Consider the following 18,568-nt stretch of genomic DNA (forward strand, 5'->3'; position numbering starts at 1 on the left):
CAGGTGACATTTGCAGACAAAGAAAGCATTTGCAAGTAACACTGGGGTAAATCCATAATCCATTGGAGGTTTCTATCCTTAGGTTATATTTTCAGTAAGGTTGATACTCCTTTTCCCCTTGAGTGTTAAAAATGGCAGAATTCCCTCAGAACTAAGGACCATTAACCTCTGAGCAACCGAGAAGTGACTTTGGAGAGAACTCAGGGCTGCTTCCCCCATTCTGGAGGTAGAAGCCCCATGTGCAGCGACACAGCTCAGAGAGCCTGTGCAGGGGTCTGCAGGTGGCCATCATCCATAGGGAAGTTTGTAGGATCTCTGTCCTCTAGGTATGTCTTCAACTACAGAAGTGATTTGCTTTTCACCCTAGCAGAACCACCGATACTCTGCATCTCAAATTCAGTTCTCAAGCTGGTACAAGCTAATCCCCTTGGCACCCCAGAGAGTCTGATAATTATTCATTTCTGTTCCTTCCCAAGAGTGTCTTTCCTGCTCAAGTGTGGGTGTCAGCCTTTCAATAAAAGGTGTCGCACAGGTTTAAGTAAAAGGAAAAGTTAAGCATCAACAGTTTATAGCCCTTAGACATCAAAATATTTATCCCTTACCTCCTGGTCTCCCGCTGCCTACTAAACAAAACTCCCCACAGCCATTCCTGAACTTCTGGGAGGTAAAATCTCCAACATACATCTTGGGAATAAGGTACAGCACAGGAGGAAGTAACAACCAGAAATCGTGGCTTAACACGGAACAAAGAACCTAAAGGCTGTGAATGAAGTCGGTTCTCCATTTTGCTGGTTTAGCAAGTAACTGCTCAGATTTTATGCCTCCATGTTTCCAAAACTATCCCTGCCAAAGACTGCAAAATGAGGCTAACAGTTTGGAAAACAGTCACAGTTACTACGAAAATATGTGATACACCAGGAATTAAGGCATTTATAGAGAAGCCATTTTCAACTGGGTTCTTTCATTGACTTCAGCTTTGCCTTTTCCCATCTCCACCCTTAGCCATCACCTTTTAAAAATTTGTCAGCACACTTCTGACTGAAAAAAAAAAAAAGCTAGGAAACTCTACTTATTTAATTGTTCAGAACACATTTTGCAAAAGCCAAAGCAAGGATGAACCAGCATCACTGGATGACCACCTGCACCATAAAGTATGTCCAGTTTTCCAAGGTTGTTACCTGTAACAACTAAAGGGTCGACTCCGAATGACCCTCAATTAGTGAACCAACAAATTCCCAGCTACACTATTTCAGCAGCTGGTAGTTCTTTTGGATTCAGCAGGTCCTCTTCTGTGTCCCCAAGACTAAGTTTAGAATTGGAGCTTTAGAGAATCCAGCGTAACAATGAACGGTTGTGCCTATGTAAAGGATGGGAATACAGGTGACCAGGGTGACTATCAAGGAAAGGAATTAAAAGCTGTTTGGGGGAAGCCCTAACCAGCAAAGTCCGGGCCCTGGAAGGGCAGGCTGTGCACAAGGATCCAAATATGTGTCCCGATGCTGTCCACTACCTCTTCTTCCACTGTCTTCTTCCTCAGGCAAGGGAACTGCCTGCTGCCATGTGCATTTTCTGAGGTCCCTCTGGCAGGAGGTGAATGCTGCTTGAATTCTGTTTTCATTGTGGGAAAGCTGGGACAGGGACAGGGTTTGGGAGGAGGAGATATTGTCTCAGAAGGACATGGGGAGCCGGCCTTGTACCCTGTTGTTACCCCAACACAATGTTTGGCACACAGTAGGTGCTCAACAAACGTGTGCTGGATAAAGGAAAGAAGAAGGAAGCCCTGCTGTTGGAAGTGAAATTCAAGAGGTGGGCAGTAGAAATTGGAATGTTCTCCCCAGGGGCATTGGCAACAGGGTTTGGCCTCGTAATTCTGGATTTGTGAAGAATTAGGGTCTGTGAGGGCCTGGTGGTCCTGGGCTGACCCATTGAGAGGCCAGAACTTGTTGGTGACTGAAATCCCTCTGAGTTCCCTCTTGGAAGCCCCCTTCTTTGACAATACAGCCTGACAGGTTGGGGTGAGTCATCCTATGAGGTGACTCACCCAAATCACATTTGGCTTTCTTTCCCTTCCCCTGTCAGCTTTCCAAATCTCAGTGGGGACGGGGAGCGTTTTCCAAAGTGCTGTGCATTTCCTGAGGCCCCCGGGGGAAAGCAGACCGTGAGCGCGTGTATGGAGACCCCCTAAGATGCCAAACTTCCTTGTGCTGGCAGGGTCCCAGAGTTGTTATATATATTTAAAGAAAAGCCTCCAGTGCCTATCAGTCCCAGATTGGGATTGTGGGTACACAGAACATATTTGCTGAATTTTTGATTCAGCCAAGTTTATATTTTCAGGGGAAAGGAAAGCGAAAGCATTACGTAAGGTCAGTCAATGTGGACATTTCTCTAATGCCCAAAGACAAGCAATAGTGTGCTTTGTTGTAAGACATCGTAAAAAAAAGAATTATTTGTGGATATAATCCCAGAAAGGATTAAAAAGGGACTAGTAGGTTCTCTACTGAGGTAGGAACCTAGTGTGGATTGGGCCCTTTTCCTTCTTTAGGCACACAGGGGGACACTTGCTGTTTTTCCTCTTCAGAGAGCTGTGATTTAAACTTGACCTAGAAAGCCTTCTCAAGTTGTAAAGTCAGACCACACAGGAAAACGGCATTCTGCCACCCTTACCCTCAACCCACCATGGTCTTTGATTAAATGGCCATCTCCTTTTGTTCTTGAAAACATTCTTCTATAGGACAGGATATATACACTGGCCACATACAAGCCCCCCTGTGTTTATCTGTATGTGCATGTGCTAAGTTGTGCCTGGGTACCAGGAACCAAGAACTAAGATGTTTCAACCACCAGCCCCCTTCTCCTTCCCTCTAGAGCTACAAGAAATCCAATTGGTTCACTAAAGTGTCAACAGGTTAAGCCTAACAGTATTGTGGCCATATATACACCAATCTACCACAAATGACTGCCATATGCTAGGGGTGGAGTTTGTCTTGGACAGTCTGAGCCAGAAAGAGGACAAGATTTATAAAAAAAAAAAAAGAGAGAGAGGATACTTGTTTTCCCATAGGTACAGAACGTGCTGATTCCTTTTGGCGTAGTTTTCTCATATAAAGTGCTTAAGAGTTGGACAGAATACCTTTAGACGTCGTAACTAACATAACCAAGACGTGTTTACATTCCTACCAGGGCAGAGTATCGTGAACACTTCCACTGACATTGCAGAACTGCTGTGATTTTTTTCTAACATATCATGCCATCTGCACACATAATAAAATAATCCAGTAGTTGCCATGCTAAAATAGGACTTCTAGTGAAGGGCACAGACAGCCCCCAAAGGGAGCTTGAGTTATGCACAGTGATGAAAACTGGAAGCAATTTTCCAGCTAATGGTCTGCCAATGACCACTTGGAACAAGTTGGCACTGTATATTATGCACCTCATTTAAAAATCCACAGCAAACTAAGATTTTCCAAAGCCCATAATCTTGACTGAATGGGTGTTTTTTTTCAGTTAATCTGGTTAATCTGTCAATGCTCCATGGATATCTTCTGGCAGGTGCCATGAGTTAGTCTTTCTGTGAGGAACAGGCCATGTTCATATCAACTGGCAGGACAGCAGCTTGGAAGGCTAACCACGTTTATGGAGAACCCTCGGTTGAGGCTGCAAGAGGAAAAAGGGGAAAAACGCGGTGAGTCATTTCTTTATGTTCCCAGATACTGGTATGAAGCAATTATCCTACTCAAACAAACTCTAACATCCTTTAGGTCGAAGAGAAAGCTCTAACAGATCTAATAGTTACTCAACTGCAGGACAAATTTATGATGGCTCTTGGAATGGTCCTTCTACCATTTGGCAGAGTATGGAAAACATCCATCTCGGGGATAGGCGAAGTTGCCTGGAAGGCAGGGCAAAATCAGATCTCTGGAGCTGGCATTCATCCCTCGATAGTCTGTGGTTTGAGAAACCATTTCATACATTATAGAGCTTCGTGAAGTTACCTGATCTGGAACAGGATAAGACTGGGAGTGGTGTGAAGGCATTTGTGTGTGTGTGTGTGTGTGTGTGTGTGTGTGTGTGTGTGTGTGTAGGGCATAATGGTGGTTTTATTTATCAGGGAGATTTCCTGGGATAAAACCTAGAAGGAAGCAATATGACTGGAGCTCCTGAGCTTGCTAGTTGAAAAGTGAGACTAGCTGAGCAAGTCAGAGAAGAGACAGAGAAAGTTGTCAAAGTCTGACCAGAGATTAAACTACCTGCACTGCAATCTTGCTTTTGACTTTGGGAATGCTGGTGCAGATCTCTTCCTGGGTTTTGTAATTTTTTATTTTATAATGTTCCTTTTATTTTATCTGAGTCCTCCCTATAGTTCCTTATATGGAGGTCCTCATTTATTAGTTAATATGAGAGTGCCATGGAATGTCTTGTTCAGAAAAATATCAACATTAGCTTTATTTAATACACAAAACTATTGGGCATTGGAAGAGAAAAAAAGCAAGAATTCTTGATGTTAAAAAAAAAGAAAAAAACTGACCTAGTTTTTAAAACTGGCTTTTCAAAATAATGAGAGAACGCAAAATTTATAAGCACGTTTGATTACAACTTACTGTTTTTGAGAAAATGCAAAAACAAAAGTAAGGTACTATTTAAGCATACTAAATATAAAATAATACACACTACTGATAAGGTTGCAATGAAAGTAGAATACTAATAAATTGCTGATGGCATTGTAAACTGGAAAAATAATGTCAATTTATTTAAAAACTATTAAAAATTCACATTCACATTCACATTCACTGTTCCCATTCAAGGAGTGTATCCTAAGGAAACAATCTCCAAAAAATGATAGAAACTATATGCACAAATATACAACCCAGAGATTATTTATAATAGTGGAAAAATTGGGAAATGAGTCTTCCATTGTTGAAAATGCAGGTTAAGTAAATGATGGTGCATTAGCAGGATAGATGCTTATATGGCTATTAAAGTAATAATTATGATGATTATGTAGCTACATGGTAAACAGTTATGATATACTACACTATAATACTTACACATATGCATAGAAAAGAATTCTAAGTGAAAGGAAGAAAACGCTAGGATTTTTATTATTGTTGTCTTAAGTATTTTGCAAAACACCAAAAATTAGGTTCACAAGAATGCAGATGTGACCCACGAGCAGTGACTAATGAAAGCATCCGTACTCATACTAATACTACCTCAAAAATAACTACTTTGCAGTTTCATTAAGAGATAACACTCTAGGGGAACCTGGATGGTTCAGTTGGTTACGTGTCTGATTCTTGATTTTGGCTCATGATTTGTGGGTTCAAGCCCTGTGGGATTTTCTCCTTCTGTCTCTGCCCCTCCCCCGCTCACACATGCTCTGTCTCAAAATTAATAAATAAACCTTAAAAAAAGAGAGATAACACTCTAGTAATATGGAAGGGGGCGAACAGAAACCAACATGAATAAAAATCTTCTACCCAGGTCAACCTGCGAGGGAAAAGGGCGGCCTAGGGAATTTCTGGGAACCTGACACAGTACACCAGCCTTTTGAGACTTCTAAAATCCACTCTGGAAAAACGTGTGACCTTGGAAAAGTATTCCTATGAATGACCATAGAATAAAATTTAAAAGTGAATAAAGATAATAGTGAATTCCAATTAATCACTATACATTGAACCCTGAATCAAGAGTTGAGAACTAGGCTTATCACAGTTGCTATTCTTCCAAATAACCATGTTTTCCACATGAACTTCTAACAGATGATGGAAAGCAGGTGTGTCAAGATCTGTAATAATCTTATAAACACTAACATAAGCTGAGCCCACTGTACTTCACAACTCTTTCACCTGTGGTTCCTCAGTTCACTTCTTAGGATAGGTAGGAATATCCCCATTTTATGGATAAGGAAATTGAGGCCCAGAACCAAAGCCACACAGTTTGTGAGGATTGAACCTGTGCTCAGACTTAGGTATGTCCCAGTCTAGCGACATGCAGGAGTGACAGGGACACATATATAAAGTGTAAATATTCGTAGCCTTCCGCATTCTCCTCTCTCCTAAGTAGGATTCTGTGTTTATCCATCGGCCCAGTCAGCACTATAAAGGGCCCTGCTGGGCATGGAAGAAAATTGAAGACTTAATTTATGTTACACAGACAGATGATAGGAAGAGCAGAGAGGTACTCTTGTAAAACACTGACAGAGGCAGACGTAGAGTTCACAGAGATACCAAGTGGGGGTTTAGGAAGTGAGACAGAGAACTTAGATGGCAGCAGTGGGAACTGGGCCTTTGGCAAACAGATGGCCAATGAGAAGCGCGTGCTATGGCGTAATGCCCCCTTGACCATCTTTCCACGGAAGAGTAAGGAATTCATTGCTCCTTGATGCTTTCACAGTGAGTTGTCTTTCACTTGACTGTGTCACCACATTGAGTTGGGCTTTATGTGGGAGCAAGAGGCCTCTGTTTACTCAGGCTACATGTGAAAGGTATTGGCCTCGGGTCAGGCTTGAACCACTGGTTTTCTATCACAGATGTGCAATGATGGACTCTGCTGTCATCCCTTTGCCCTAGAGTTTTGTTATCTGCAGCTGGAATCATGTCTTCAGGCACAGAAGAGCTACCTGAGGTCAGAATGTAAAGTGGCAGTTCGTGATCTTCCAGATGGTGCTCTTTTTGGGTGCCATCCCCCAGGCTTCAGCCATCCCAGATTCCTTCCAGCTCCTCATACACACTGAGCGTTTGAGCCTTTGCTCAGCCTTTCCGCCTGCCTAGGATGCCTTCTTTGCATGCCCTCTGACACTAGTGAACACCTACCCCTCCGTCTTCCAAAACCACCTTGTGGTCTTGTGGCACATTCTTTACAAAGTCTCCTTTCCCCTTGATACAGCTGACAACTTCCCCCTATCAGCCAGCATGGCATCTGAAACCTTTATCACCAAACCCACCATGAACACTTTATTTTAATGTATCCATCTCTCCTAAATTTCTTGAGGCTGATATCATGGCTTTTTAGTGTGTGTCTTCCTAGTGCAAAGTGCAGTGCCCTGTGTATAGAAAGTGCTTAATGAATAGTAAAATTAATGAAGAAATGAATGATGTTGGAGAAAAAGAGTTCTCTTCTCTTCTCTTCTTTTCTTTTCAATTTAATTCAATGCTTAATTTTATAGGAGATTTAGTCCTGTAGCTCAAGTCTGCATATGGAGAGGGCGATTGTTCTAATTCTTTTCTTGCCATCTAAGAGCTAAAGCCACATGTGCTTTATGTATGTGCTGGCTATGTATGGATTTGCAACTAACATATAGTGAAGGGTTCTTCCTCAGATCTCTGTTTGAGGGTCAACATTACTATTCAAGTATTCTGGGAACTAACCACCTCTTATGTCCAATGCCTCCAGAGTTTGGGAAAAGTAGAGAAGCATTTAAGTCCAGTGATTAAGGGCATGGGCTCTGGAATCAGGCAGATCTGGGCTGACATCCCAGGCTTGCCACTTACCAGCTATATGATGTTGAAAACATTGATTTCCCCAACCTTCAATTTCTTTACTTTTAAAATGGTGATCATTTTAAAACGGGTTGCTGGAATGATAAAATGGGCTCATAGAAAAAGCACCTTGCATGGTGTTTGGCAAATAGTAAATATCTGCTGAGTGATGGCTACTATTTATTATTATTACCACAAATTCCCAAAATTCCTTAGAGAAACAAGAAATACAAATAGGGCAAGGCAAGGTTCTAATGCCACAGCTGGGGGCAGTTAAAAGAAACACCATGCCCAGGGGTCAAGCCTTTGCACCCTCCAGGAGAAAGATAACACTCTTCTTGCCTGCCAAGGCCACAGTCAACACACTCTGGCTTCTACTCTCCCCCAGATTAGTGCAGACAATGACAGACGGTTCCATGATAAGGAGATTTCACTTCAAAGGCAGGAAGGGGCCCGGGAGGCAATGGTCAGCTTGGCACAGGAATCAAAGAACAGATCTGGGACTGAGTGTGTCCAGCTCCACCTTTCCCTACTCCAGCATCAAGGGGCTGATGGGATTCGTGTCTTTAGGGAAGGAGAAAAGATACTGTGTATAGGCAGCCTTACCTCTCATGGGCTGAGGGAAGGAAATAAGATAGTTTCTTAGAAGGTGTTTAGGGTTTTCCATTCAAAAGGGAGAGCCATAATAAATAAATAAAGGGGCCATATCCTCTATGTGAAAGTGTCTTTTATGTGACTCAAGTTTGAGGACTTTGCATTTTGAGGTGGGGCTATTTATGTCAGATGTGAGATGCACACTCCAAAGGAGTGAAGTCCACAGTTGCCCCTCCATTATGGAAATAACAAGCAAAACTAACATTTGTTGAGCAGCTACAATGGGCCAACGGAAGTTTTATAGGCAGTCACTCATTGGATCCTTACTACCATCTCTGAGGCCTGAATTGTATGATCTTCTTAAAATAGACCTGGAAAAAATGAGGCCAGGTTCATTAACTCCTCACAGTCATAACACTAGAAGGTCTAGGGCCAAGACTAGAACCTGGATCTGCTCTTACCACAATGCTTTCCTGACTCAATAAGAAACATAAGGGGGTGCTTGGGTGACTCAGTTGGTTAAGTGTCTGACTCTTGATTTCCACTCAGGCCATGATCTCATAGTCGTGAGATTGAGCCCATGCTTAGTGTGGAAACTGCTTAAGATTTTCTCTCTCCCTCTTTCTCCCTCTGCCCCTCTCCCCCACTTGTGCTCGCTCTCTCTCTCTCTCAAAAAAAAAAAAAACAAACAAAAAAACAAAAACATGTTAGGAAAGCAAATTCTTTAACTCCCAACAGGAATGCAGGAAAGCAAGTAGCTGTGTTTGTATAAAAGAATGCTCATCACCCTATACATAAAGTACCATAAATAGAGAAAGTTAGTACATTTCTATTTAACAGTCTGAAATCTTTCCTATGTTTAGAGCAGTAGTCTTCAACTGTGTACAGTTCCCCCCACCCCCAGCCTCCCCAAAGAGATATCTGCACTGTCAAAAGACATTTTTGATTGTTACAACTAGGGGAGTATTACTGCAACTGGGGGGTAGAGGCCAGAGACCCTACTAAGCATCCTAGAATTGCCTAGGACAGACGCCCCATCCCCCATCAAAGAATTATCCAGCTACTGAGGTTGGTTTAGAGGATACAGGTCCTTGTTTATCTTCTCTTCCTCGTTGTGAGCCAAATATATCACTCCCGAAATAGGCCAAGATAAAAACCAACTTAAGTGTGCCCATTGTGTGTACAGGAAATAAGGCTGAGCTCAAACCTCACTCCTTCTATTCATCATTTGCTTGTTTTATTTTATATTCAATGTAATCAAAACCTCTAATACTAAATTATTTCTAACTTTTAGAACCCTCACGGGCATACCATCATAAGAATCAAGAGTGGATGATTTAAACAGGTATGCACACTTAATTAGTTAGCACGTAGGGGAGAAGTCAGGAGATAAAAGAAGGACAGAAGAGGATTTATGTGGCGATAAAGCTAAACTCTACCACAAGTCCTTTGGTGGGAGAGCTCATATGCCTTCTCCATTTCATGAGGTTCCTTTCTGCCACTGCCTGCTTCCCTATTGTTTGGGGGGTCTTTGGCCCCTGAGAGTATGGTTAAGAAATTAACTATACCCCCCTGACTGCGTGAAAATCAAGGTCTGAATCTTGGACAAAATGAGTATCAGGCTGGCAGAGGACCTGGGTGAAGGGCAATAGAACAGATGATGCATACAAACTAGCTTGCAGCTTCTCATAAACCCCATTAAACCGGAAATGACAATGGTGCTGTTATGGGTAACTTTTGTGTCCACCGGACCGGGCCACAGAGTACCCTGATATTTGGTTAAACATTATCCTGAGTATGTCCATGAGGGTGTTTCTGGATGAGATGAACATCTGCATCAGTAGAGTGAGTACCGTACATTGCTGTCTCTAATGTGGGTGGTCCCCATCCAATCAACTGAAGGCCTGAGTTGAACAAAAGGCTGAGTAAGCCTCAGCCAGGAGAAAGAATGAAATCTTGCCATCTGCAACAACACAGATGGAGCCAGAGAGTATGATGCTAAGTGACATACATCAGTCAGAGAAAGACAAATACCATATGATTTCACTTATATGTGGAATTTAAGAAACTAAACAAATGAACAAAAAGAGACAAACCAAAAACCAGACTCTTCACTACAGAGAACAAATTGGTGGTTGCCAGAGGGGTGGTGGGTGGGGGATGGGTGAACTAGGTGAAGGGGGTGAGGAGTACATTTATCATGATGAGCACTGAGTCATGTACAGAATTGTTGAATCACTATACTGTGCACCTGAAACTAATATAACACTGTATGTTAACTATACTGGAATTCAAAAAAATGAAAAGAAAAAAAGAAAGAAAGAAATGCTTTTCTAAAAAAAACCCAAAAAACAAAAAAACAGCCAAGTAAGGGAGAATTCACTCTCTATGTCTGTCTTTGAGTTAGGACACTGGTCTTCTGTCTTTGGACTTGGAGTCAGACTTGGACTGAAACTTACACCATCAGCTTTCCCAGGTGTCCAGCTTGTAGACCTTGGGCCTTCTTAGCCTCCATAATTATGTGAGACAATTCCTTTATCTCTCTCCCTGACATCTCTCTGACCCGTGTGCACTTTCTCTCTCTAGATAGATAGATTTGTCTGTCTTTCAATAACTAGAGATGGGTAGATATAGATACATTGATATATCTCCTGTTGAAGAAGCAAGGTCTCTTACTGTTTCTCTGGAGAACACTAACACAGAGTCTGTAGATGACAATGACCATAATAGTAAGCACTATTATTAACCAAGTACTTACTACATGCCCTAGCATCATGCTAAGAACCTGTGTCCACTGTGAAGCAACTTGAGGAGGCAGATATCGTGACTTCACTCCACAGATGAAGGAAGTTAGGCTTGGAGGGATAAATGAACTAACACGGGCTATACTTTAGGCCAGCCTATGACCCTTGATCTGGTTATAACGTGTCAGGGGCCTATTGATTATGGAAGTGCTAAGCAGGAAATGTGCAGCCCCAAAGCCCCATGGGAACATATTCAGGTAAGCATTTCTACCTAGTTGGGATAGGAAGGCTTTGGCCTCCATTCCCCATCCTCTCAGCCCTCAGTTTTATTGGTTCAATTAGAATGTGATTGGCTCCCGATACTTTAAGAGTCTTTCTGCAGTTGGCTTTGCAGTCCTCATTGGCTTGGATTGTCACCTCTCTCTGGGGTTTTAGAGGGTCCATGAGATGAAGCTGGATCACCGCACACACACACAGTGAATGAGAGAAGGAATGCACTTGTGTGTAAGCTGTCCCTCTCCTAACTCTAGGTCCTATGGGTAAAATTTAGTTTCTGCACTTCAAGGTTTGAGAACTCTGACATTTCAGCCAGAGGTTCTCAAACTTGACTGCATTGGATTCATCTTAAAGAGCGTCTTAAAATTTTATTTTTGTCCAGACTCTCTGCATTTCCACTGATTGCAAATGTCCAGGGGGAGGTCTGCAAAGCTCTCTGTTTACAAACGGTACAGTGATTCTCACGAGATCAGCATGGCCTAAGTCCATGGAAGCATCTATGCCTTTTCCCCAGTACTTAAATAGTAGTTATTTGTCCTTCAGACAGAGAAAAGTGTGTAGACTGTGGGGAAATTTGGTTTAGTCTTGTTCAGTTCACATAATAAAATACCAAGAATCTTGGATATAATACAATGCAGTGATCCAAATATTGGCTTTTAGAATGGGACAAGAAAAGAGCAGTGAAGCCTAAGCAAGCCATTCAACCCACTCACAGTCCTGGAAACTTAGGCATGCTCTATCATTCCAGTATTATTTACAGGCTGATGCATGCATCAATTAATCAAGCAAGCAAGTAACATTTATTCCATTGAGTACTTACTAAATGCCCAACATTGCCTTCGGGCCTTCAGGGCTGGAGGAGTTTCATATCTATATCATTGTACTTGTCACACTGTATTAGAACCACCTGATGATGTCTTTGTCTATAAATATAGACAATTTTACAGTCTTTGTCTATAAAAATGCTTCTCACACTTTACTGTGTTTAGAAATCCCCTGGGGAGATTGGTAGGGCATAGATTTTGAGCCCTGAATGGAAAGAATCTGATTTAGTAGGTCTGGAGTAGGTCTGTAAATGTGCATTTCTAACAAGCTTGCAGGGGACCCCAATGTTGCTAGTCTGAGGAGCACTCTTTAAGAACCATTTGCTCCCAACCCCAGGCTTCTTCAGGCAAAGAATATGTCATCTTCTCCTTCTGCAGGGTGTAGAAGAATGTCTAGAATATCAAAAGTGCTCTTGAAATGTTTGTTGAATAAATATAATGGCTAAGCTACCTGAGTAACATTAGCACTTACTTAAAGTAGAGGCAGAATTTATTTGGGCAACATAATATTGTTCTCTAATGAGAACTGGTTGAGAAGTTTCAACGTATACAAGCATCTGAACTCCGTGAAGACTCTCTGAAAAACCAGGACACCTATCAGGATCAGTCTCAGGGCACGGTTTCCCCAGGAAAATGGCAACACCTCACCCAGCTTTATGGCCATTCTGAACTAGAACTGCTGACCACAGTGGCTGCCATCTTGCACCACATGAATATGATTTGATGTCTTTCTGGGAGGAAGTATCATCAGGCTAGATGCTCCCCGCAGGGATGTGTTTGGACAGCCAATTTGGAGGAGGCAATCCAGTGATTCCATTCTCAGCACTGGACATAGGTAAGCATTTCAAGTCATTAAATTCCAACAGCCACTCTAAAAGCCCACATAGCCTTCCAGAAGAAAACTGTGTCCACTGGCACAAACAACAACGAATCTCATGGGAGATCATAAAAATATGCCTTGAAGTTTGGTCCAAGTTGCCTTTAAAATTCCCTCCCATCTCCACAATGTCAGACGGGCTGGCAGATTATATTCTGAAGGACTGTTTCCTAATTTCTCCCATTGCTTCTGCTTCCCACCTCACTCACTCACAGAGCAGGGTGCCCTTTGTGTTTGCCAAATGAGTAAGTCAAGTTCCTTTTCCTTTTTTTTTTTTTTTTTTTTGAAGTTTATCTATTTCCTTCTTTGTCTAGTTAACCCTTCTTTAATCTCAAAGGCCTCTCTTTGGACCAGTGCAATAGCTTCTTCATTGGAAAAATATTCTATTAGATTCACAACTTCAGAAAAACATGTCCAAAAAAACTCTTCAGATCCTGCAGCTTTTCCAAGAGAAAGAAGAAAGCACACTTTTTTAAAAACGCTTATTTTTGAGAGAAAGAGTGTGAGTGGGGGAGGGCCACAGGGAAGGAAAACACACAGAATCCAAAGCAGGCTCCAGGCTCTGAGCTGTCAGCGCAGAGCCTGAGGTGGGGCTCGAACCCATGAACTGCAAGATCACGACCTGAGCTGAAGTTGGGTGCTTAACTGACTGAGCCACCCAGGAGCCCCAAGAAAAGCATGCTTTTAAAGGAGTATACAGGGGCGCCTGGGTGGCTCAGTCGGTTGAGCAGCCGACTTTGGCTCAGGTCATGATCTCGCGGTCTGTGAGTTCGAGCCCCGCGTCGGGCTCTGTGCTGACAGCTCAGAGCCTGGAGCCTGCTTTCAGATTCTGTGTCTCCCTCTTTCTGACCCTCCCCCATTCATGCTCTGTCTCTCTGTCTCAAAAATAAATAAACGTTAAAGGAGTACACAAAGTATACTTATTTTTCCTCTTTTTGCATGGGGGCAAGTGTCTTTTTGAATTCATGCCACACAAGCTAAATAAATATGAACATATAAAGCTGATAACAATGATGGATTTCACCAAACAGAAGCTTAGAGTGGAAGGGTATTTTACAGCAGTACTTCTCAAATTTTAATGTGCATATGAGTCACCTGGGTATCTTGTTAAAATGCTGATCATGCGGGTCTAACAAACTCTCAGGCGATACTGGTGCTGCTGGTGGTCCATGGACCACATTTCGAGTAGCAAGGCCACAGAGTTCTTAATGCAGAGCAGCACTGCCCAGTGGAGGCTTCTGCAGTGATACAGATGTTCTATATCTGCTTTGTCCAATATGGCAGCCATTAGCCACATGTGGCCATTGAGCACTTGACATGTGGCTAGTGCCTGGAGGAAACTAAACTTTGAATTTTATTTAATTAAAATGTTTTCATGTTTATTTATTTTTGAGAGAGAAAGAGAGAGAGAGAGAGAGAGAGAGAGAGCGAGCAAGTGGGGGAGGGGCAGGGAGGGAGAGAGAGAGAGAGAGAGAGAGAGAGAGAGACAGAGAGACAGAGAGAGACACAGAATCCAAAGCAGGCTCCAGGCTCTGAGCTGTCAGCACAGACCCCGATGTGGGGCTTGAATTCATGGACTGTGAGATCATGATCTGAGCTGAAGTCAGGCACTTAACCGACTGAGCCACCCAGGTACCCCAAATTTTATTTAATTGCAATTCTTTTAGATTTAAATGGTCACCTGTGCCTAGTGGCCACCATATTGGAAAACAGCTTTGTAGGGTAGAAAACAGACTGAAAAATTTAGGAAAAAGGTTTCTGAAAGAAAGGAAAAAAACCCCTAAAAACCAGGGAAAACCACAGATTCCCCTCAATCCTATTGTAAATTTATACTGATTCCCACCCTCCCCTTCCTGCTTTCTGTAGCAAGGGCTCAAGGTTTCCCCTCTGTTCTCCAGAATCATTCTATAAACAAAATAGTGTAATTAGGAAAGGCTTTATAAACATTCTGAAGTGCAGAAGATTATCTCGTTTACATAAACCCTTTTGAGTTGGCAAAAACCAAGTCAGAAGTCTTATAAGAAGTAATTCTTTTGTTACAGGCACTTTCACCTTGGGTACATGGAGCAGGACTCTGAAGACAGGCTCCAAGGTTATTTCTTCACTGTGGGTTTTGGCCTGGAATGCAGGAACACATGCAAACCGTTCAGATAGTCAAGAAAAGTTCAAAAGGAAAAAGAGCTCAGTTCAAGTTGAGTTCCCCCAAATGAGAAAATGCTGAGGGTGGGGAAACGGTAGGGTTTAGTTTTGTCTAAACTGGATTTATCAGCTCTCAGCAGGTTACAGTCTATATTACAGCTAACGAGGTTGGGGGCTCTGCCCTGGGCTGGTGAGTACTAATTTCCATTGAGGAAAAAGTTATGAGGCTTGGATGTCTTAATGATAACAGATAATTTCTCTGTGTTGGCACAGCTACAAAGCACGTTGCTATGAAACTGCATAGATCGGGCTATTTCTTCTGTGTACACAGTTTCCACTTAAAGAATTCACTTGGCATGAGTTGCAAACCTGCTTGGGGACCCTTGTGATTAATTGCTTGAACTGGCTGGTGGCCATCAGCAGGATCTTGCATTTTGCCGGGCTCTACACAGAATTATGAAACTGGAGGTTTAATGGGATTTCAGGTAATAGAGCCCAGATGTCCAAGACTATGATGTTTGAAATTACACTGCTTGCAAGGCTTCGGGGCTTAAACCTTATTTATTTCTTGCTTAGTAAATTTTCCTGTTCCCATCTTTATGTCACCTTGGACCAGTCAAATGCTAAGGTCTTCATTTTGGCATACGGCATCTAGAGAAGCCATTCACAAACATGCACCTGTAGCCAACAGCCTGGAGATACACAAGCTCCCTACCTTCCTGCCCTGGCTCTTGGGATTATCTTTCAGCCAAAAATATGGTAATTAACAGCCCTTCTACCACCTTGCTACTATACAGCACTTCACTTCCAAACTGCTTTCACACATTTAATTGCATCTTATTCGGTCAGGGTCTAGAAGAAATGGGCCGGGACAGGTATTATTATCTCCATTTGGATGAGGAAACCAAGGTGCACAGAAGAGAAGGAATAATAATAGCTAACATTTGTGGACCCTGTGTGCCAAGAAGTACTGTTCCCATGGGAGCTTCTTGTGCAGCATTTCCTTTAAGCCTAACAACAGCTTTGAGATTGATATGATTATCAGCTACACTTTGAAACCCAGAAAACAAAGGCACGCAGAGTTTGGGTCACCCTGCTAATTACTGAGGGAGCCAGGCTGGAAGCTGGTACTCTTGCTCTCAGTTACCTCTTTAAGGAGTATCGGTGGCATCACAGACAAGACCTCGGAGTCTGTTGTTGCTAACACAGCATTCATTTTACATCATTTGCAAGACAGAAGACAGATCCCAGGCACATTTTTCTAAGGAGAAGCCTTCTGTATTCCTATTCCCTGCTTTCTTCCAGAGCAATGCTGCCTCCTGAATGCTCTGAGGGAGGAGGGAGATTCTGTTGAATGGCATCCCATTTGAAAAAAATACTTGGCCTAATATTCTAGGTCCTTTAGATGACACTTCAGCCTATCCTTCCAGCCTTATCCATTCTGCATTCCAGACAGAGGAATTGATGGAATTTGTCCCACTCTGCCTCTTCTTTGATTATATGGCCCCTCCTTCCTTCCTCATCCCCCTGCTCAACTTCTCCCTTTCCTATAAGGCCAGCTCACAGGCCGCTTTACAAAGGCTTCACATAGCCTCACAAAGCCCATTTTTCCGTGTTCTGAACCTCTGTATGATTTTGTTGAATGAACGGATGAACAAATGGAAAAAATAACATCACTTTTTGACCGCTGTACCTGGTGCTATATGAAACACTGGGGATATGTGCACACAGGCAAACCATGACCGCATAATGTCCTGTATGCTATTATAGAAGGGCAAGATGCCAGGGGAGCAGAGAGAAGGGGGTTGCTCATTGCTGTTTGCAGATATGGCTGGAAAATCTGCCCAAGCCTCATCTCCCCTCCTAGTTAGGGAGACTTCATGTTCAGGGGGCTTGTATTTGATGCATCTATGTACAGTGCTGAGATTCGGCATCATCTCTAACCTGAGCAAATATATGATAAACAATGAAGGGTTGTAGTAGAAGTGATGGGGTCTCTGTGCACAGCCTTGCCGCTTCTGTGCACAGAGGGAGGCAGGCCTTTGCAGATGCCCACAGTGCCTTCCCAATGGTGTTAGCCCAGAGGGAGGGGGAGAGGGTCAGTGTCCAGCAGTGGCCCAAACCTTAGCGCTCCTGAGTAAGGGGTCAAGGGATGTTTCATGTACTGCCTTCACATCCACAGTTTGGGCCAGCCTTCCCCAAACCTACTCCTGCCTTCAAAGGCTGGGAAATATTTCTTGTTTTTATTCCCATTTAAGAACGATTCCTCTCATTATTTCGCATTATTTGGCCCCTTATAAGTGCTCCGTGCAGATAAGCTATTCTTATTACTCTTCTCAACAGGATTGTGAGGGAACCCTGGTCAGTGGCCCAGCCCCTGAAAGAGTAAAGCTCTTTCTCTAGAAAGTTCGAGTTTGGTTTTGGGAAACTGCAGCAGCATTTCATTCAGTTTTGAAGTTTGTTGGAGACAGGAGGTGGGATGGCTATCACTGTACAACACGCCTTTCTTCTCTGAACCGCCAACCTGCGTTGCCCCCAAATTTTAGGGAATCAGTGTAAAATAATAAAAATAACAGTCTTTCACATCTTGCTAGTTTTGAGACCGGTCATGTTACTGAACCTCTTCAAGCCACAGCTGCTTCATCTGCAAAAGGAGGGAATTCACGTGTTCCTCACCTACTAAAGGAGCTATGCAGATGTTTTTATTAGAACTACTTTCCCCTGAATCCAAGATGTAATTTATTTTTAAAGTTTATTTATTTATTTAAATGTTTTTTTTTTTTTATTTTGAGGGAGAATGTGAAGGGGAGGGACAGGGAGTGAGAGGGAGAGAGAGAGAGAATCCCAAGCAGGCTCTGCGCTGTCAGCACAGAGCCCAAAATGGGGCTCGATCTCACGAACTGTGAGATCATGATCTGAGCTGCAGTCAAGAGTCAGATGCTTAACTGATGGAGACACCCAGGAGCCCCAAAGTTTGTTTAATTTTTTTTTAGTAATCTCTACACCCAACTCAGGGTTCAGACTCACAACCCTGAGATCAAGAGTTACATGCTCTGCTGACTGAGCCAGCCAGGTGCCCCACAAGATGCAATTTTTAATGTACCATGAAGAAAGGACAAAAAACAACAACACAAAAACCCTGCCAGTTGAACTATGACATAATGATATTTGATAGTCCTGGACAAGGAATAATATTAGCCTTTTGCTCCTTTGGAATTTCTTTCATTTATTCTGAAGAACCTGGTCATTTCTCTGCTGTCAGGTATAAGCTTTCTGTACTGTAGGCAATCCTGCATGCACTCCCGTAATAAAACACAAGACGCCTTCACCTGCTTGTGATAACCTCCTATCCGAGGTGGTCGTGTAAAGTTCACAATTGCTGCTTTGCAGAAATAGATGAAATTGAGGCCGTTCCTCCGATGTCAGACATTTGCCTCACTAATGGTGCCCTATTTCCGTGGCTTTGGGCATACGAGATAAATTTTCGCTTCAGTGCCAAATTGTAGTGCACTATTTCTAAAGACATTTTTAAATAGCAATTAAACTCAACAGGTGAAGTACTAACAGTATATATAACTTGAGTGAAGAGATGAAAATGTGATCAGAGCCAAATTCATGCATGCAAGACTGCCATTT

At 42.7% G+C, this 18,568-nt stretch overlaps 1 protein-coding gene across 5 annotated transcripts in view; it reads right to left on the reverse strand.

The window, feature by feature from the left end:
• Window positions 1-551: 551 nt before the first annotated feature.
• SAMD12 (sterile alpha motif domain containing 12) overlaps window positions 552-18,568 on the reverse strand; it is a 382,200-nt gene continuing 364,183 nt past the window's right edge. For all 5 annotated transcript variants that reach the window (XM_019459978.2, XM_019459977.2, XM_053896128.1 and 2 more), the window contains one exon: window positions 552-3,654. Coding sequence is in view for 2 of the 5 variants with exons in the window: in XM_053896128.1 (XP_053752103.1) it covers window positions 3,632-3,654 (23 nt within the window). In the remaining 3 variants the exon portion in view is untranslated. The remainder of the gene's footprint in view (window positions 3,655-18,568) is intronic.

The sequence above is a fragment of the Panthera pardus genome, unplaced genomic scaffold (genome assembly GCF_024362965.1).
Source record: "Panthera pardus isolate Hobbes unplaced genomic scaffold, ASM2436296v1 HiC_scaffold_7, whole genome shotgun sequence".
In the NCBI taxonomy this organism is placed as follows: domain Eukaryota; kingdom Metazoa; phylum Chordata; class Mammalia; order Carnivora; family Felidae; genus Panthera; species Panthera pardus.